At 37.5% G+C, this 21,267-nt stretch overlaps 1 protein-coding gene and 1 long non-coding RNA gene across 2 annotated transcripts in view; both read right to left on the bottom strand.

Annotated features, from left to right (window-relative positions):
• The window catches only part of plpp2a (phospholipid phosphatase 2a), a 35,487-nt gene that overhangs the window by 6,511 nt on the left and 7,709 nt on the right, over window positions 1–21,267 (bottom strand). The window contains exons 2-4 of the mRNA XM_079612833.1: window positions 5,042–5,193; window positions 1,528–1,790; window positions 34–91 (exon numbers count right to left, since the gene is read on the bottom strand). Coding sequence (XP_079468959.1) covers window positions 34–91; window positions 1,528–1,790; window positions 5,042–5,193 — 473 coding nt within the window. The remainder of the gene's footprint in view (window positions 1–33; window positions 92–1,527; window positions 1,791–5,041; window positions 5,194–21,267) is intronic.
• LOC306998633 lies at window positions 17,768–20,747 on the bottom strand. Its single transcript, XR_013797625.1, has 3 exons — window positions 19,053–20,747; window positions 18,727–18,784; window positions 17,768–18,560 (listed from the first exon to the last, which is right to left on the bottom strand). It is a non-coding gene; the product is annotated as an uncharacterized lncRNA (long non-coding RNA).

Below are 21,267 nucleotides of genomic sequence, written 5' to 3'. Positions count from 1 at the left end.
TTGTAGAAGAGGAAGACAACTGTGACAACTCACCGCCAGAAACAACATGCAGTACATCCCGAAGGAGGAGTGACCGGAGTAGAAGGACAGCCTGGCGCAACAGAACCGACAGAATCGGACAGATACAAAACAACAGAGGGAGAGAGGAAAAATAATCATTTTCACAGTTCACGCATGACGAAACGTTCATGGGTCACTCTTCTCTTTAGGGGAACTTTTTGTCAAACTATGTTTCAAGATATCTGTGTTAAAACATTTATCACATGTCCATAATGGCCTTGACCTTCAAATGCATGTTGGTATGTGTGATGCCAATGACCTTTTTAGGTTTTGGAGAAAGAGCTTTATAACTCTTGGACTTGCAAGTTGAACAATTAACTTTTAATTTACAAAATAATAAAAAGAAGTGGACTTCTTTAAAATGCGCAAATACTGATCAGTTTGGTGATAATACTCAAAGCTAACAGTAAATCTCAATTATTTAAATATAGTGATACATGATGTAAATATATTTAGAAAGATTACAAACATTAACACCTGCCAAATGTGTGTGTATTTCAGCAGTGGTGTGTAACGCAAGCCACTCCTACTAGACACTTAGATGGGTTGAATTTTATATATAACACACTTTTTCAATTGAAGTCTTTTAAAAAGGCATCTGAAAAAATAAACTAAGTGCAATGTAGTGTTGTCAAAAATATAGATTTTTTTTTAATACATATCGATACTGAAATATCTGAAACGCTTCCAATACTCATTTCCCGCAGAATAGATAGACGCTAACACTCACTCGTTTCATTTGCTCCGGATGAATATTGTTGTTACAGAGATTGAATCTCGGCGAGGGATTGCGCATATTGTGCATAATTTTACGTAAAACTGGCATTTTGACATATACTTTTGTGTCTTAGTGAGTATTCATGTCGTAAACACATTTAGTTATGTTTAAAGTAAACACAGTCGAGAAGGAAAACACGCGTTACGGTATAGTGGATCCGTGCGTCAGGTCTTAAAGTGACGGCAGCCTAATATCCCTGCTGCCAAATTACGAGATAATATAAAAAATATCTATATGCCAGTTTTTGCCCAATGGTATCGATGTCAAAATTGTGGCCAGTGAAAATGCTGAGTGGCTAGTAACTTTGGAAAATCACTAGCCACAGTGGCTGGTGAGCAAAAAAGTTAACGTCAAGCCCTGATTACAAATAATAATAATAAAATATTTCAAAATAATATTTTTAATTTAAAAAAGTTCCCCTAATTGACAAAACACCCAGATATTTTCTAAACACTGGTCATGCTTTGAGTTGCATGTATAATCAAATCTATTTATACTTCAAGCCTCTTGAGGAAACATGGCATTTGAAAACACCAGCGAGACCTTTGGACTGCAAAGGTCACAGCATAAGAAAGCACAAATGTACTGGACAAACAGGAAGTGAAACAACAGGTGAACAGCAAAAATAAACAAATACAGGAAGTGAGGTTAGCAGTTTATGACCTCTGACACAGGCCCTGCTTCTGTACCTGGATTCTGTGACGTTGCGAGGGGTTCCCGTGCAGTTTATCTCCAGCATGTAGCCGTCACACACTACTGGAGCACAAACCTCCATGAAGTTGGGCCGCAAGCGTCCGATGGTGTACTTGGCCATATCGGTCAGAGACTGGCTCACGCACGCGCCGAACAGAAACGTCCCCAACACTTTATAGAGCGCCACAGCGTACTGGTTAAAGTCTGAATTGGAGTAAAGCCGTTTGGTGTAGACCAGGTAGGCCTCTCCGGAAGTGATCTGCAAGTGAGGAAACAATGAAGCTTTTTAGGCTTAAGTTTTCTAAGGGTTAGTCACTTGAACATTTAACCCCAAGTATGAGCAATAACAATAACGATGCATGAGTAAATATTGGTACATTGTACACTCTAAAAAATGCTGGGTTGTTTCAACCTAATTTTGGGTAAAGTATGGACAAACCCAAATGTTGGGTTAAAAATGTAATGTAAAAATGTTACCCAACGGCTGGGTTTGTCCATATTTTACCCAAAATTGGGTTGAAACAACCCAGCATTTTTTAGAGTGTAATGGTTCAGCTTGGCTTTTTTTTTATATAAAATTTTTCATTGATTTCGTATCCATGTATTATGATTATTTTGTCAAGCACTTTGAATCCCCATTGTGTAACTAACAAACTTGCCTTAAGGTTCATTCTCAGTATTAAAAGTAAATTTATGAGTCTGTCGGATGTAGATGACTCATGTTTTGAATTGTACTCTAATGAATCATTCTGAACTAATCACAATGTTCTCTCAGAACATGTGGCCACAATACAAAACCAACCTGCATCTTTTCACAATCAAGCACAGCACCGAACTTTCACAATAACTACAACTTTGGTTTTCAGAAGTGCTTCAACAACAAACCCCTTTAGACTGTTATGATGCTTCTTAAACAAACAGTTCACAGAAAAATACAACTATGAACTAACAGTCACTATGAACTAAAGTCACATATGTCAAACCCAATAAAAGTAGTTAATATCGAATTGTGTGCTATATTCTGAATTCTGCTTCGGAATTCCTATGATAGCTTTGTGTGAAGAATAGACAGATATTTAAGTTGTTTTCAAAGAAAATCTTCCCCGTGAGCTTCATGAGAACCACTGTGAATCACTGAGTCAGTGAGTTAAAATCATGAAACGCATGATTTGATTCTTTTGGTCTTCTTTGGGTCCTTTTTGAAGCTTGACAGCCACAGTCACTATCCTCTTTTTCCAACATAACATGCCATTCCAATTTTCCAAAGGAAAAACATGCCTCTCGCTTATAAAAATACAATTCAATGCAGTTTCCTGCGGAAATGAACACTAGTGGCAGTAAAACACCAACAACTTTTAATAATTTTCACACAAATTATGATTACAGTTGCAGATTATTGATTAATAAAGATGCACTTTCATGTGGTTCATTGCACAAAACTATGCCATGACAATCAAAACACTTTTAACATAGTGCACGATTTATAAACTGATACATTTTGATATTTGCATCTAGCCTGGGAAAACTCTGACGAACTTCCGGCAAATTTGAGATTTGCTCTGCAAGTCCGTCTGGCCAAGAGCCCATTTCCATTTTTCCAAATCGAGGCACCAATCACAAACGTTGATGCGGGTTTTACACGATGGCGATCGCTCTGATTGGTTTTAGGTCTATTTAGGCGCCCAGAGGCATTTGAGGGACGTCCGTTGGTGACGGCCCTTTGGAAATGGGCTGTAATTGAACCTTCCCCAGACCCAGAGGGTTGGTGTCACCCAGGCTAGTTTGCAACACATAACCAGCTCTATATGTTTGGCTTTTCTGGTGTAGTAAATTTGCTCAGAAGCTCATCATTGCAAAGCGGAGGGCTCGGGTATGAGTCCTGTGAAACACGAATTATGATAACATGCTCAAAGACTTGAAGAAACAAGCGAAAATTATATGGTTGCTCCACCAATTTTTTTTTTAGCTCACATTTGCTTACTTTACACTATTAGGGGCTGTTTACACTACACCGTTTTCAACTAAAAACGGAAACATTGTAAGTTTACCTGAGTGTCATCTACAATCGACGTCCCCATTCAATAATATTTATACTCTAGTTCCCTAACCCTAAATTGCTGCGCAGCAATAACCAAACAGACTCCAGACAATGCCTTCTAATATCCTTTAATCACGGCCAGAGGATCTGAATACAACAGTTTTTATATAATAGGAGCATGGCGAAAATGACATGATACATTACATAATTTCACTACAATTTAATTGGTTCTTCATATGCAAACCCTTCTGTTACTAGGTAGTCTTGATTACTTCATTGTTAATCACAAGTTTTCAAACCTACACATCTGTCGAGTTTAATTTTCCCTATTTGTTACACTTTTACACTTACAAACTTAAAGTCACAAGTTTTCGACCAAAGGGTTTGGAAATATTTAAGATTAAAAAGCAGTTTTAAAACTTTTCAAAAACACTAAAGGAAAAACTTTTACATTTTTAGTATATTGTTGTCGTGTAAATTTACCCGACCCTTAGTTAGGTTTGGTGTAGGTGGTACGTCATTTTCAAATGCGATAAAGCATTAACATTTTAGTGCCACTCACTGGACATTTAATCTGCCATGATAAGAACAACTACCAGCACTATTTAAAACATTAGCAGATTACCACGTTCAACTGTTTTGGGGAAAATCAAGTTGACTTTTAGTGCCACACTAGACATTACACTTTAAAAGTGTCGCAAACTGCGCAAGAAGCAACGTACAATAATTTACCAGAAAGGATGCCACGGGCACATTTTTGCAATGAGATGGGTTGACTTTTGATATGTTTTAGCTAATGTTATTGTTATTGTATTGTTACCTTTTATCACAGAGAACAAAAACATACAATATTCTTAGATGTAGATGACAGATTTTTGGATGAGCTATTTCTTTAAAGGGGATCTATTATGCCCTTTTACAAAGTCTTGATTATGTTTTTGTGGTTTACTAGAATATGTTTTCATGCTTGAAGATGAAATATTTGAGATAGTTGCAGCACCTCTCTTCCCAGGCTGTCAGTAACGCTATGTTTAGGTCCTGTCTCGATGAAGGTCCTCCTTCCAGAAAAGCACAATGTGCTCGGATTGGTTGGTTGGACCAGTGTTTTGTGATTGGTCAGCTGCTTTAAGCGAGAAATGCCCCGCCCCTTACTATAACCGCGAGTTTCAACACACTACTAACTTACTCCCTTTAGTCCCTTTATTTTGCGTATTCCTTGGGCAGGGAATATTGTAACATGTTTGTTCCCAGAAGAAAACTCAAGACTACAATGAAGGAGTTTCAGGGAGTTCAGAAACAGTGACACTGATATAGAGAATAACTCCCGCTGGAGGGACTTTGTGCTTTGTATCTTTGCAGACCTTTTTCATGCTCAAACAGCAACATTACACACTAAAGAAAGCTGAAAATGTAAAAAGCATAATAGGAGCCCTTTAAAGGTTTGCTCAGCTGTCTGATTGGTGGAGACTCACGATAATGATGGAGCAGGAAATGGTAACGGCCGCCATCATTTTGTGAGAGATGGTGTCTGGTCTGTAGGGGTAACGAATGCTCTCGTCATCACAGTAAACGCCACGTTGGTACGGCCGGAACATGATGGTCATTATGATGAATGGCATCGACACTGAAATACAAACAACAGCGTTATTATTGGCCTCAGATGGCTGGCTCAGTAACACATCAAACAAATCATCTAGCGCATGTCTTGTGTTGAATTTTCCATGGGAACAAAAAATAAAATAAAATAGGCTTTTATAATAGGAAACAGATGACATTCAAGTTCATCAGTGCTTCTGCGAATCATGCAGGGAAAAAATATGAAAACACAGATAGTGTACAACAGACTTTTCCACATCAAGAGATATTATTGACCAATCATAAATGTCAAACACATGTTGTGGATTCAGTAATGCTGGATAATCTTCCACTTGTCATCCGTATACAGGAAGTCAGTGGGAATTATCGCCAGGGTCACGGCACCAGATGTCAGTTCAACAGATGCCCACAACAGTATCTTGTAACCAGGAAAGGCACTGATTTATGTCCAACATGTGCAACTCCACTATTTTTTTAATCAAAAGTCATGAGAACAAGGAGAGGGAATATTTATAACTCTGGTTGTGTTTCTCAAAGCCTAAATATTCCACGCAGCTCTTTTCCCACCGGACAGCAAAGATGCCAATCAGATTGATCACGGACCGTAGAGGGAAAATAATCTTTGGATATTGAGGCAGAGTGAAATATATTTGATTCATCATCAAGTTCATCAACATACTTTCTATTCCCACAGCAACGGTAACTTTCCCAAGATCAGGACCTTGGAGTCCAGTCATATTATATTACTTGAATCCACACACATGAAAGCAGATGTACACGACCAAATGACAGATTCAAAGCAGCCTTAGTCAGAACAAGTTTAAACATGTGCTCCCAAAAGGACTAAAGGCCCCAAAATTTAGCGTTTAAAAGTATTTGGACACTTAAAAATGCGTGAATGTCATTGCATTAGATATATGAAACCAAATAGCATTTATGTTGAAGAAAATTAAAACATGCACACAGCAAAATGTATTCTTATGTATTCATATAGCACAATTTTAAACAAAAAAGATAATTCCAAGTGCTTTACATATGAATTATATAGCAAAGATGAGAGAAAAAACAAACAAAAAAGTCAGTTTTAAAATAATTTAAGAACATACAATTAATTAGAAAAAGACAAATGAAATATCTTTATTTAAAATATATTTTTTAAACTTAAATGCTCAAACTTAAAGATTTGTATTCAAGTTCAAGTAAATTTGTATTCAATTAAAAATTTGTATTCAAATAAAATATAAATCAATAAATATAGTTACATATTGAAGATTTTAAGTTTGGAAAGAAAACCTAGCTTTTGACATTGTCTAATCTAATGCAATAAAATGAGTGTTCAAACGTGCCATGGTACTTTCATGATCACTATATGTTTGTATAAGAGTGCATTTTTTGATTTTTGCCAAATGCATGTTTGGCTTTTAATATATAATTATTATTTACGAAGCATTGTTAGTACTGTAGATCATCAATACATCATATTCTATTTTCAGAAAGAAAAATCCCCCTTTTAGCTCCAGACATCCTGGGAAAGGTTTAAAATGTTGTTGAGTAAGCATGCATTGTTTTCAGACACAAAGAATACACGCTTTTTCTTGCACAAAAGGAAATGTCCATAAACCCAGATGGGCTGTAAAAGGGAAAAAAAAAGCCTTACATTCATTACATTGACACAATGGCACCAGCAACCACACACATTTTCACAATGAATTCGACTGTAAAGCTGTCTTTTAACGGATGCGAGGGGATGACAATGAGCTTTGCGGGTCGTCTGTTGGAAACTCATAAAACTTTAATTAGAACTTTGCAGTGTCAATAAAGTCAGAGTTATAAGCTCAGCTACTGTTAACCTCGATGCCAACTGCCTATGAGCAGCTGCCTTGACAGTTCATTTATGCATACAAATAATTAAATTACATATAGATAAAAATCTGCTATTCTAAAAGAAATGAGACTTACAAGCTGACATAGACATCATCTTAAAATTGTATCAAATAAATCAGTAACACTTTACAAAGTTCCATTAGTTAACAACATTAGCTAATGCATTAAAGGGATAATTCACCCAAAGATGGAAATTCAGTCATTAATTACTCGCCCTCATGCTCTTCCAAACCCGTAAGACTTTCATTCATCTTCTGAACACAAATGAAGATTTTATTGATGAAATATGAGAGCTTTCTGTCCCTCCATTGACAGCTACGCAAATATTACTTTGATTGATGCTTCAAAAAGTTCATAAAGAGATCGTAAAACTATACTTGGGTGAACTATCCCTTATAACAATGAAAAATGCTGAAATTAAGATTAATCAATGCTTTTAGAAGTATTTAAAATGTTTAGTCCATACAACTTTAATGTACTTAACTAATGTTAACAAATGGAAACTTTTTGTAAAGTGTTGCAAATCAAATGACGGCATGACTGAACAGTTATATTCAATTAATATTTTTACATTTCTCTCACTTCCACCAACTTGTATAATTTTTTTTTCAAACAGCTGGTTGCAAAGCATTCTGGGATTGCATTCTCTGCAGAGGATTAGACTACCTTTGAATTGGGCCAAAGAGATCGAAGGTCTCTTAAAAAGCAACATATAGACTTATAAAACGTGTGTAACATGCTTCCTATGTAACTTACTATTTGGGAGCAGAGCCAGATTGTGACTCAGACTGATAACATTGTTCTGAAAGGGTTGAAACTTTAGTTACAGAAACGCAGCCCCTGATTTAAACAAGTTAAAGTTTACTTTACACAAGACTCATGTGTGTGAAGGTTTGACTGTCTTAAAGGAACACGACCGTCACTATTACAGGACTTGCGGATCATGAAGGCAGGTTAACAGTCTCGATCACAACTCTCTCTGTATGTAAAAACAAACAAAACAACCTTTAACCTCCTTCCACTCAAAGCCTATTCCCTCCCTTCCTTCTTCCATCATTATCTGTCTTTTACAAATCTCCCGTTTCCTTCTTGTTTGAAGAGACCGCATCATTCGGGTTTCCTTAAGGACATTCAGGTCATCTAGACTAGAGCAAATATAGCAAGTTCAAGATGAAGATAACCAAGATGAAGTTCAGGAAACGGGGTTTAAAAATAACCATCTTTGCAGTTCCATTTGGTCAAATGATACACTTTTAAAGGGGTCATATAATGGTACATGCACTTTTACAAGTTGATTGCACTGAAGTGTGTGTTGGCAGTGCCTGTACACAACCATCATAAAATGATAAAAAATCCATCCAGTTTTTTTTTTTTTTTAAATCTCCTTATATGTTTTACCCTGTCTCAAATTGAGCTGTTCGATTTTGTGATGTCACAAAATCGACGCCCCTCCCACGACTGTTGATTGACAGCAGCGTTTCAACACAGACCCGCCCTCGCTCGTGAGCAAGCTGTCAATCATAGTCCGCGCGTCATTGTTGATACGCTGGAGCACTGTCTATGAGCAGAATGGCTTCTAAGCGATTGTGGTGTTCTGTTCTTGGGTGCAATAAGGAACATAGCAGTCATTTTAATGTTCCTAGATCAGAACCGCTGAAGACGCAGTGGCTGAGTTTTGCTTTAGAAGGGAATATTCCCCAGGACAAATGTTTTTTTGTTTGCGCAAATCATTATTCACCAGACTGCTTTAGAAATGAGGGTCAATATAAAGCTGGTTTTGCTAAGAAGCTGCTCCTGAAAAAAGGATCTGTACCAACTATTCGTGTTCCTGCTGAACCTCCAGAAGAAGTGAGTGTAACTTTTTATTAACCTTTATATTAAAGGGTTAGTTCACCCAAAAATGAAAATAATGTCATTAATGACTCACCCTCATGTCGTTCTAAGCCGTAAGACCCCCGTTCATCTTCGGAACACAGTTTAAGATATTTTAGATTTAGTCCGAGAGCTTTCTGTCCCTCCATTGAAACTGTATATACAGTATACTGGCCATGTCCATAAAGGTAATAAAAACATCATCACAGTAGTCCATGTGACATCAGTGGGTTAGTTAGAAGTTTTTGAAGCATCGAAAATACTTTTTGGTCCAAAAATAAAACAAAATAAGACTTTATTCCGCATTGTATTCTCTCCCGGGTCTGTTGTGAATCTGCGTTCAGGACTCCGCAGTGACGCTGCTGACGGAAGACGCTGATGACGTGTTATCTGGTGCGCCTGAGCTTCGTTTACAGTCTGAGGGAGACGCACGCTATATTCAAGCTATTCTACATTGTTTGCGTGGATATCATTTTTTTAATGGTGCGTAAATGTGCATGTCGCGGATGAGACACTTTTACAGCGTGCGTTTCCCTCAGACTGTAAACGAAGCTCGGGCGCACCAGATAACACGTCATCAGCGTCTTACGCCATCAGCGTAACTGTGAAGGATTGACAACAGACCCAGGAGAGAATACAATGCGGAATAAAGTCTTATTTTGTTTTATTTTTGGACCAAAAAGTATTTTCGATGCTTCAAAAACTTCTAACTAACCCACTGATGTCACATGGACTACTTTGATGATCTTTTTATTACCTTTATGGACATGGCCAGTATACTGTATATACAGTTTCAATGGAGGGACAGAAAGCTCTCGGACTAAATCTAAAATATCTTAAACTGTGTTCCGAAGATGAACGGAGGTCTTACGGGCTTAGAACGACATGAGGGTGAGTCATTAATGACATTATTTTCATTTTTGGGTGAACTAACCCTTTAATCCTTATATTAATCTTTGCAAATCGCTAGACCGCTTCACGATGAATGCGGCTAACTTAGTGTTTACACTCAGGGTAGTCTCAGCCTCAGACGTCACGCCCACGGAACGTTGGCTAAACGTCGGGTGCATATGGTACACTTAACTGGAAACACTTCAGGAATGTCGAAGTCGTCATCTGATTGGTTGAATTTTATCGGATTTCCGGGGGGCGCGAGTGTCGCGTTTATTTTCGGTCCGCCGGGAAACAAAGTGCAGACGTGTGATTGCGGAAGAAAAACTGTTGTGTTTACATGAGTGACAATGAGCATTTATCAAGAACAGCTAAACGTAGGATTCTCAAAAGTATGCGAGGTATATACTCTTTAAGAGATGTCCAGGAGTTTTGTTTGAGGCACTTAGTGGAGACTTGTTGCACGCCGGTCTGTTGTTGTGGGGACATTTCCACGCCCCGAAACGTGACGCTGAACGAAACAAACTGTAATTGGTTGTTTGACATGTCGGTCAAACGGCCTTATGGGCGGGCCTTGGCCAAGGAAAGCTGCTATGAATTCCAGACCTTCAGCCGTCAGTCTAAAGGTCTGGCTACGCGAGACTACACTCAGGGTAACGTTACATTACGGCATGTTTTTACGACGTTCTCAATATAATTAATAATTCCACGTTTATACTGAACAATGCGTTATAGTTATTATGTTATCCTCAGAGGCTCCTGCTGCCATTCTTCAAAATATAGCCTCAACTGTTGTCAAGGCAACACTCCACGTGTGTTGTGTAAAAAACGCCCCACAGAAAAGAGGGAAACTGTGTATTGTGAGCAGCACTATACAAATAAAAAAATCTCAGCTCACAACTAATGTGTCACATGTCTGTTCTGAAAAACAGTAATTTAGTGACCACTCAGTTATGTAGGCTATTGTTGGGATAGCAAAACAAATATGCTTATCAACTTTAAGGGTTTGTTTGCTTCCAAATTCAACTCTCACCTGGTAAAGACTAAGACTAAGGGTGTGTTCACACTTGCAATTCGGTTCTCTTGATTCAGACTAAAAAATAAAATAATACTGGTTCGCTTAGCATTCACACGGTCATTTAAGACCGAACCTAAAGATAAGAAACAACAACAACAACAACAACAACAACAACAAAAAACCACAGCTTTTATGGTGTATATTTATCGATGGAACTTTTTGATTTTTTTTTTTTAGGCTACTATAAACAATTGACCGTTCGCAAAGACCCGCCCCCCCTTAGTTACTGTCGCTATGTCCGACAAGCTACGCCGCTCTCACACACACCATGTTCTCACATGAGAAATACATTGTGGAGCAGAGAGGAGACTGACAACACGCTGACAGTACAGGACAGACCAGGTTACTTTTCGGTTACTTTTGATATTAAACGGTTTAAACAAAGTCTCACCTTCAAATTTGGTAATTTTTTAAAAGAAATTTAAACAATTTATACCGTTTTGTGGCTCTTTAATGTGTCTGTCAGATCACTGTAGAGCATCAGTTAAAGCTGCTCGTGAACCGATCATCTCTTCCTTCTAGTTCATTTATAGCATCAAATAAACATGAATGAACATAAGGAATGTTGATCTACTAACTCTCCTGACTGCTTTGTCGGACAAAATGGCGGATGGCGAAGTATGATTGGTCAGATCACATGTCAATCAAGCTCCCTGCGAAGGGTCAATTGTGGTACCACTACTTATTCTAGTAGACCATATTGCTATTTGTATTTACATTAGGCCTATGCGTTGTTTTTACAACAAATACATTTTTATATATATAAAAAAATTAAAAATACTAACAAAAAACTGATGATTGAACATTTGAATAAACATGAGGAAAAACACGCAATGATCTTTGCCCAACATATGCACTTCTAGAGCAGCTCTGACATTTAGCATGAAGGGAATGCGAATGAAAACTATACTTTACTGCAAAATCTATAGGGTCAGTTCTTCCTTTCGCATCCTGACGGTTAATATATATTGAGGTGCCTTCGATCAGCAAGTTCACTTTCGGCTTGTGCTGAATACTGGTTTAACCTGAGGGATGTGAAACTCTCTGAGGAGATCACTGATGCAGTTTAGAGAACTGAGATGAGCATTTTTCACAGAGCAGATGAAGATCTCAAACTGATCTCGAGGCTGGGATTCGATAGAGGATTGCAGTCAGATGGCAGAGTTCAAGCGTTGGGCTTTTAATAATGTGCAGGAACTTTCCGCTGGCAGAGGATCTGCCAACTCAGAGGAGGAGGATCAGTTCAGACTCAAGCTTCTCACCAGTTCAATTACAAGGCAGTAAAAGTAGTTAAAAAAGTTGTGAAGTTACTGTACTATAAAATAAAAGTTATCTACATGAAGCTATTTAAGAGGGCAATAACCTTTTAATTGCTACTATCAGATTGCACAATTTATTTAAATAATCCGTATTTACATAGCCTAAAAACAATAAATATTAAATACAGTCAAGTAGGGCTGCAAAATGAATAGAAACCAAACCAAAATCGTGATTTAGTGCAATATCAAATCACAAACATGTAACATGCATTTAGGAATGCAAGATGCGCCAACCACCTTCCCATAATTGTATTAAAAAGCTCTTATCAACAGAATAGAAGATACCAATGAGATTTCAGTGCATCATACATCATGATAATACTTTTTTAGACCATGTAAAACCATCTAAAATATATTAAAGTATGCAAATGGTCCATGAATATGGCATAAATATATATTCAGGACAATGATATATAGCATACTGCTATCTCATGTCATGCTAACACCACAGTACATTTGTAATGCCATTTATTTTTTATTAATGTTATTAATGGTTTCGAAATGTCCAGCATGTTATATTTGAGGGAACACACCAGCAGAATGAGGCCATGATGGTGAACAGAATGTGCAAAAGAGCCGGAGCGCTTCAAAAATGTCAACAAATGATGACATTCAGCTTACAGTAGTATCTTTGTAGCATCAGGAAATGTCTGTCTGCCACAGAAAGACAAGCTCAACAGGTGTCTCACTTCATTTGTGCGTGTGTGTGTGTGTGTGTGTTTAATGTCACCTGAAATAAACTTGCACCAGATGGGATCTTTATATAATTTCTGGAATTTTCTCCTAAACTAGTTTGTGAGGGAATTGTGTTTCAGCTTTGACTAAATGTGCTTCAAATATTGACATGACTTCGGTTTAAACCACATGTCCTTGTCCTTGGCAATACAGCATTACATTTTTTATATAAATAAATTCACATATAAATATGCATTTAACAAAAACATTTTACTTCATAACATTTTTTTTTTTTTTAAATAATGCGGAACAGGGACTTATGGAAACGCTGTTGACTCAAATATCAAATTTCATCTCCATATTTTTGGGATCAGTTACTAAAAAAGAAACGGACTGACCTGCTAAAATGAATTGAACTTGCTTGCTCAGGTATGTGAAAGCAAACGCTTTTGGCTACACAATTTTTGATGGGTTTTGAATTGTATTTTAACAATTCAAAACCATCAAAAATTGTGTAGCCAAAAGCGTTTGCTTTCACATACCTGCATAGAGTTACAGTGATTCCTGCGCAACATTCATATCAATAAATCCGGTTTGAGGGTTATGGGTTCATTTCTCTCTGGTTTTAGGGCTATAGGTTATGGTAAGCGTTAGGATAGTTTGATGGGAATATTGATCCAGGAACACATCCCACTGGACTAAAACAAACTGTGCCAGATGACATGTGCAAAACACACCTCACATGTCTTTTCAGTGAGAACATGCTGCGATGATTTTAGAAATAAATTAGAATGAGGCATTTATATAGAGCTGGTAAGTCCCGCCCCCTCCGCTAACCCTGCTGGACCTCAAAGTTGAAAAACCGTCAATGCAAGTGAATGGGAGAAAATAATTATTTACTGGTCCTGTTTGAATTGTGCCATGAATTTGAACATATGTTGACTGTGAATTTTTTATATAATCTTTCGTGTGAAAAATGCTACAATTTAGCGGGTAGAAGTTTGATACGGGTAGACTTTGTGTGAGAGCACTTTGTGGACTACAACTCTTCGCTGCTTTCGGCGCGTTTGAAACGTCAACACCACTAGCACACGGCTCTAGCTCACGGATCCCGCTAGACATGGCTGTGTCTTTGGTGCACTTCACCGCCTTCTTTCAGGGAGAGGACAAAATCGTTGAGGTTGGCGAAAACCACAGGTAAGTCAACTTTATGGGGTGACGTCACATAGGCGACATGTAGTCTTTCTCGTTATGTCTTTTCCACAACTGCTAGCCGACGAATCATACCATATACTGTCAAACTTGTAACATGAAAGATTATATAAAAAATTCACAGACAACATATGTTCACATTCATGGCACAATTCAAACGGGACCAGAAAATAATAATTTTCTCCCATTCACTTGCATTGATGGTTTTTCAACTTTGAGGTCCAGCGGGGTTTTACGGAGGGGGCGGGACTTACCAGCTCTATAGCGCTTTACAATCATATCAGGAGATCTACTGATGCTTTAATGCTTTACATTAAGTAGATGATGTTTTAGATCTGTTTTTAACTTTCCTTAGTTGTGTTAGATGAACTTCAACATGCACACTCATTAAAGACCTACTGAAGGATTACATATAAGCACAAACATATTCATATTAATATATATACACTATACTGCTCAAAAGTTTGGGGTCAGTAACATGTTTTAATGTTTTTGAAAGGAGCATTTCTCGCCAAGCTTGCATTTATTTGTTCAGAAATACATTCAAAATAACTGGTTTCTATTGTAATATATTGTAAAATGTAATTTATTCTTGTGATCAAAGCTGGATTTGCAGCATCTTCGGTGTCACATGATCCTTCAAATATCATTCTAATATGATGATTTGCTGCTCAAGAAACATTTCTGATTATTACCAATGTTGAAAACATTGTGCTGCCTCATATTTTTATAGAAATATTTTGTAACATAAATGTCTTTACTGTCACTTTTGGTCAATTTAATGCATCCTTGCTGAATAAAAGTATTAATTAATCCTTCGCAGGGAGATTGATTGACAGGTGATCTGACCAATCATACTTCGCCATCCGCCATTTTGTCCGACAAACCAGTCAGGAGAGTTAGTAGATTAACATGGGAGGATTTTGACTTGTGTACCGAAGCCTTTCCGCGGTTAAAACAACATTCCTTCTGATGTTCATTCATGTTTATTTGATGCTATAAATGAACTAGAAGGAAGAGATGATCGGTTCACAAGCAGCTTTAACTGAGGCGCAGCTATCTGTCAGACACATTAAAGAGACACAAATGGTATTTATTGTTTAAATTTATTTTAAAAAAAATACCAAATTTGAAAGGTGAGACTTTGTTTAATATGTTTAATATCAAAAGTAAGCTGGTCTGACCTGGCTGTCAGTCTCAGTGCTCCGCAATGTATTTTTCACTGCGTGAGAACATGTGGTGTGTGTGTGAGAGCGGCGTAGCTTGTCGGACATAGCAACAGTAACTAAGGGGGGCGGGTCTTTGCGAACGATCAATTTCTTTACAAAAAATCGTACTGACGACGACAAACTTTTGAACATTATAGTGTACAACGGGACACTGAGGTTGCAATGCCAAGCATTTCTGTAAATAGTTTTCTGGTCCAAAAGTTCTTGTTTGTCATTTCTCCACGTCTTTTAATGGAAACCCTCCATCCAAAATAGAGGATTTAATCAAAACACTCTCAAACTGTTAATAAATTAATCCAAATACCACTCAAGAGTCTCAAAAGAAACACCTCCATAGTCACAAGAAAGCTTGAGAACAGCTTGTTTCTTATTCATCGCGACGGTTTGTCCGAAGCAAGGTCATGGAGGCGTTGAGTTCCTGCCAATCCCGACATCTCAGATTCCTCCCCGAAGAGCCGGACTCACGCACAGCTCCGGTCTCACAGCGGATCGACTGCATGGCAGGCATATTTTGAAGTTATTACAGTGCCGAGTGATCGGGAGCTGCGCCAAAGGATCGTTTGTCTTTGCGCTCGCATTGGATCCCAACTCACGGAATAAGAAGAGCTATTGTCTCCGGGGGCCTGTCGCAATGTCATCTGGCTCTCGCGTTTCAATCAGGATGAAACTGGATCAAATAAACAGGCAAGAATTCACAATTGGACACGGTTTGCTATCCTTGTGGCCTTTGACTCGGTTCTGTGTTTCCCATGGCCAGAGAAATTTGAAATTATACATGTTATTGGTCTTCTCAAACTCAGCAATGCCAAAATACACATAATATCAAAATAATGTCAGTGTTTAACAGCACCAGCCAAAGAGAAACTTAAAAAGACAGCTGGTCAGGTCTCAAATTTTACAGAAAATCTCATTTTGTGTTTCACAATCACAGAATGTGGCCGTATTCAGCCAAAGAATGAGGATTTGGTTTTACAGTGATGGAAAATGAAGTACATAAGCGAGAGAGAAAGTGTTGCATGCCGCTCTGGAAAGATAAAGTGACACGACATTTAAAGAGGAATGTTGGCTGAGAGAGAGAGAGGTGATAAAAATCTTGCGGGAGATTGCAAAAGATGATGAGCCATGACTGAAAAACCCTCTAGCGTCAGCTTCAAACTCGCTTAGAGAAAATTTGATTTATTTACTCATCATTTTGGCATGACTTAGTTTAATAAACTTTAATAAACCATTTTTGTTTTTCGAAAGAATACTTTTATTCAGCAAGGATTGATCAAGAGTGATATATAATGTGACAAAATATTTCTATTTCAAATAAACGCTGTTCTTTTGAACTTTCTATTCATTAAAGAATCATGGAAAAAAAATGCATCATGGTTTCCACAAAAATATGAAGCAGCACATCTGATTTTTAAAATCTATAATAATCTGAAATGTCTCTTTAGAAGCAAAATCATCATATTAGAATTATTTCTGAAGGATCATGTGACTGAAGACTGGAGTAATAATGCTGAAAATGTAGCTTTGCATCACAAGAATACATTTATATTCAATATTACTGTATTTTTGATCAAATAAATGCAGCCTTGGTGAGCAGAAGAAACTTCTTTCAAAAACATTTTAAAACTCCTACCGACCCCAAACGTTTAAGAAGTAGTGTATGTCAGGTACTACTATATATATTCAATAGAAAATCTTCAAGATTATACTAATTTCCATGACTTTTCCATGCTTTTACTGTAAATATCAATTTCAAACCAGATATATTTACAGGTTTTTCTATGATAATCTCTACCCTGAAACTCAAACCACTGAGTTACGAGCTCGTCGTGTGCATGTGATATCTAGATGTCTCTCTACACTGGAACCAGTGTCATTTTCACACGAAACTGCTGACACTGACCACAGAAAATATCATACAGCCTCTGCATAATATCAAAACAAACGTGATATGCGGACCGCGCATCCAATAGATCACACACTTACAGAGGAAAACGTGAGTGTTGTCTGACCATGCAAAGCTCAGTCACATTTCAAGTGTGTGAAGGGTGGTTTCTAGGGTGTTGCTAAGGTGTTTTTTTGTTGTTGCATATTTTAAATGTAGTTGCTAGGGAACTGCTACAAAGTTCTAGGTGGTTGCTACACTGCAAAAAAAAAAAAAAGTACACAAAAAAATGCTGGGTTGTTTTAACCCATGTTTGGGTCAAATATGGACAAACCCAACCATTGGTTTACATTTTTACACAACAGTTGTCCATATTTAACCCAAACATGGGTTGAAAGAAAAATTTAATTTTGAGTCTTGTTTTTCATTACAAATATCAAACAAATTAAGATGCATTTACTTGAGAAGCAATGAGCAATGTATCCAAATTCAGGGTTTTTGCTTAAAACAAGAGAAAATATCTGCCAATGGGGTCAGAAAAATATTATTGTTTTTCCTTTAAATTAGGTTTATTTTTCTGACCCAATTGGCAGATGTTTTCTCTTGTTTTAAGCATTTAGTGACTTCATTTTTTTTTCAGAAAACAAGCATATTTCCCCCCCGAGGCCAGCATATTTTTCCAATTGTTCTCAATGGGAGCGCCGTGTTTTTAAAATGGCAGAAACGTGATGAGGCACTGAGCGTCTATTTCATGCTGTACGCTCAGTCTTTTTCCAGTCGCTGAGAGTTAAATAATGTTCAGCTCTGGGCAAAATGCAATGCTCATCGCTGTCACTCTTTACCCATCCAGCCAATCATAGTGAAGGAGAGGCGGGACAAATACCACTCCGACCAATCACCACATCCTACTTGTACAACGATAACAAACGACAGCCACCAGCTCATCTCTTCATGCAAAACTAGTGCGTATTTTTATATTCAGAAACAAACTATTTGCAAAATTAGATACTAGCAACAGTTCCGCGGATATTCCTTAAATATCTTAAGTCTGATCTCTTAGTACAGTTACAGCACTTTCTTAATAAAATGTGTGATTTGAGGGATCATTCTTATACTTGATCCGGGACTAAATATTGCCCAGGATTGACATTTGACTAACAGTAAAATGAAAATACTAAGGACTTCCTTTTTCATTGAAAGACAACAGCAAGAGATGACGAGACAGGGTTCAAAAGAATTAACTAATTCAGAGGAAATTATAGAAAAAGACAGAAGAGAACATACTCAGTTATGTTAGTCATGAACGGCAGTTAAGTCAGTTCACTCAGATTGACAAAAGCCATATCAAATGTGCTGCTCACGTGTAACCGTGAAGCATCACAAGTACTGACAGTGTTTAAACTGAAAGATGATGAAACATCAGAAGGAGTCTACGAGTATAACATTAGAGGACTCTTTGGCCACAGTGGCCAGAAATAAATGAGTGCACCGGTCAAGTGCAGACTTTGAGGAAGCACACTGAAAGGATGATGACTTCACAACGTTTAACAGAAAAGCAGAAAGAAGAGCTGACAACTCTTCTTTCTGCTAGGGGTGGTGATGGCGCAATGATGGCGCATCACCATCTAGGGGTGGTGATGGCGCAATGGATAAGACACATGCCTATGGTGTGAGAGACCCGGGTTCAAATCCACTGTGAGACACCAATGTGTCCCTGAGCAAGACACTTAACCCCTAGTTGCTCCAGAGGCGTGCGACCTCTGACATATATAGCAATTGTAAGTCGCTTTGGATAAAAGCGTCAGCTAAATGAATAAATGTAAATGTAAAAAATGTAAAAACAACATCTTATCATAGGCTATAGAAACTCTGATGAGGCCAATCAGACTTGATCTCTAGTGGCCGAGGTTATTCAGTGCCAATGTATATAGTCTATTTGCAATGTTTGTTAGTAGTTTAAAATAAAAGACAGACACCGACTTACATTAAATAAAGACTCCGAGACATATGTGACTCTGGACCAGAAAACCAGTCACTTGGGTAAATTTTTGGAAATTGAGAGTTATGCATCACATGACAGCAGAATAAATAAGCTTTCCATTGATGTATGGTTTGTTAGGATATACCAATATTTGGCAGAGATACAGCTATTGAAAATCTGGAATCTGAAGGAGCAAAAAAATCGAAACATTGAGAAAATCTCCTTTAAAGTTGTGTATTTATGTTCACGATTGTGCTGCATTCACTCACAAAAATAAATGTTTTATATATTTACGGTAGGAAATTTACAAAATATCTTCATGGAACATAATCTTTACTTAATATCCTAATGATTTTTGGTATAAAAGTAAAATCGATAATTTTGACCCATACAATGTATTGTTGGCTATTGCCACAGATATACCCGTGCGTCATGTGACTGGTTTTGTGATCGAGGGTCACATATCGTCACCTTCCTAAAATACTTGCCCAAGTCATTTGAAAATGAAAAGGACTTAGGCAATTATTTTAGGAAGGTGACGATATCAAGAAACCATACTTAAAAATGCATTTGAGCAAAATATGAGGACAATTTCTTTCTATGATTTCAGTGCTTAAGTTTATGCATATTCTACTACACAGAAATTGTGTCTTTTTATTTAGCATCTAAGGGATCTACAAGGTTTTATTCACGTGTGCATGCTTTGAAACTTCCCACTTTTGAGAAAATGCAAAAATCGAAAGCACTTTTCAGCGAACTTTAGAAGCTAACAGGGTAAATCAGTGCATCGCTCCTCAAAGGTTGAGTGACCGACAAACACTCTTCAAAGCCTCTGCACCAATGACAGAGGAGGATTTAAGAGGGGTCACTAAACAGCAAACATCTTTCATGGCCCTGGATGAATATTTGCTGTTTTGCTGCTGTTGTCGTTTAGGAGGAAGTGGACAAGCTGGTCAGAAGACCGTGAGGCTGTGACCCCGAGATGGACACTTCAGCACGGGTTAAGAAGTAAATGTTAAAAAAGTATTAAACGTCTGCTGGTTAAAAGAGAGAGGACTGAATGAAAGATGCTAACAGAGGAACTTGTTCAGGATTATTAAAGAAAACATTGAGAAATCGCATTCTTAGCAAACATCGAATGTATTTAATTATAGCTAGTTAAATATATACTATCATTCAAAAATTTGAGATCAGTACGATTTTTTTAATGTTTTTGACAGAAGTCTCTTATGCACACCAAACCATGAAACCATGATATATATTTTTCTAAGATTATTTGATGAATAGAAAGTTCAAACGCTTTTATTTGAAATATATGTCTTTCAGCAAATTTTCAGGTTTTCCGATGAGGATTAAGCCATTCCTTGGAAAAGGCACAGCTAAAAAAAAAAAAAAAAAAAAATTCCAATTTATTATATTTCCTCATTGGTAATATTAAGCTCAACGGCTCTTCATCAGACCACAATTAACGCATCAAAAAGACAAACATCATATAACCCCAAATCCTTTCAAAGGAAACCAAATTAACCAAGAACCAGACCTATAAAAACACCAGATCCACCTTGGAAAAGAAAAAAAAGTTCCAATTTAAAAAAAAGAAGGAAATAACAGTCTGATGATGTCATAAGAAGAAGCTTTCAAAGTTCCACAAATAACTGTATCCTCTAGTTCTTTAGAACACCAGCAACACACCAGTGCTTTAAAGAACCCAGAAGCCAAAACACTGATCTGAAGAGCCAGCAATAAATCATCCAGATCCTCTCTGAGATCATGCAGGTGTAAAGTATTATATAGCTCTGTTGCTAAACCTGCTCAGTGTTCCTGCTCGCTGTGACGTGTTAAACTGCTGCTGACGTAGGTTACTCACTGGGGTTTGGATGGACAAGTTCCTCAACAGTTACACACTCAAATGTTCCATTCAGTTCTTGATTCTAGTCCGTGTGTGTGTAAGAGCAAAAGTGTGTGAGTGTGTGTGTGTGTATGTAAGAGCAAAAGTGTGTGAGTGTGTGTGTAAGAGCAAAAGTGTGTGAGTGAGTGTGTGTGTGTGTGTGTGTGTGTAAGAGCGAAAGTGTGTGTGTG

Source organism: Phoxinus phoxinus (genome assembly GCF_949152265.1).
Source record: "Phoxinus phoxinus genome assembly, chromosome: 5".
Taxonomy (NCBI): Eukaryota; Metazoa; Chordata; class Actinopteri; order Cypriniformes; family Leuciscidae; genus Phoxinus; species Phoxinus phoxinus.
Note: the sequence above shows the minus strand (reverse complement) of the source record. Positions and strands in the feature narration are given on the sequence as shown.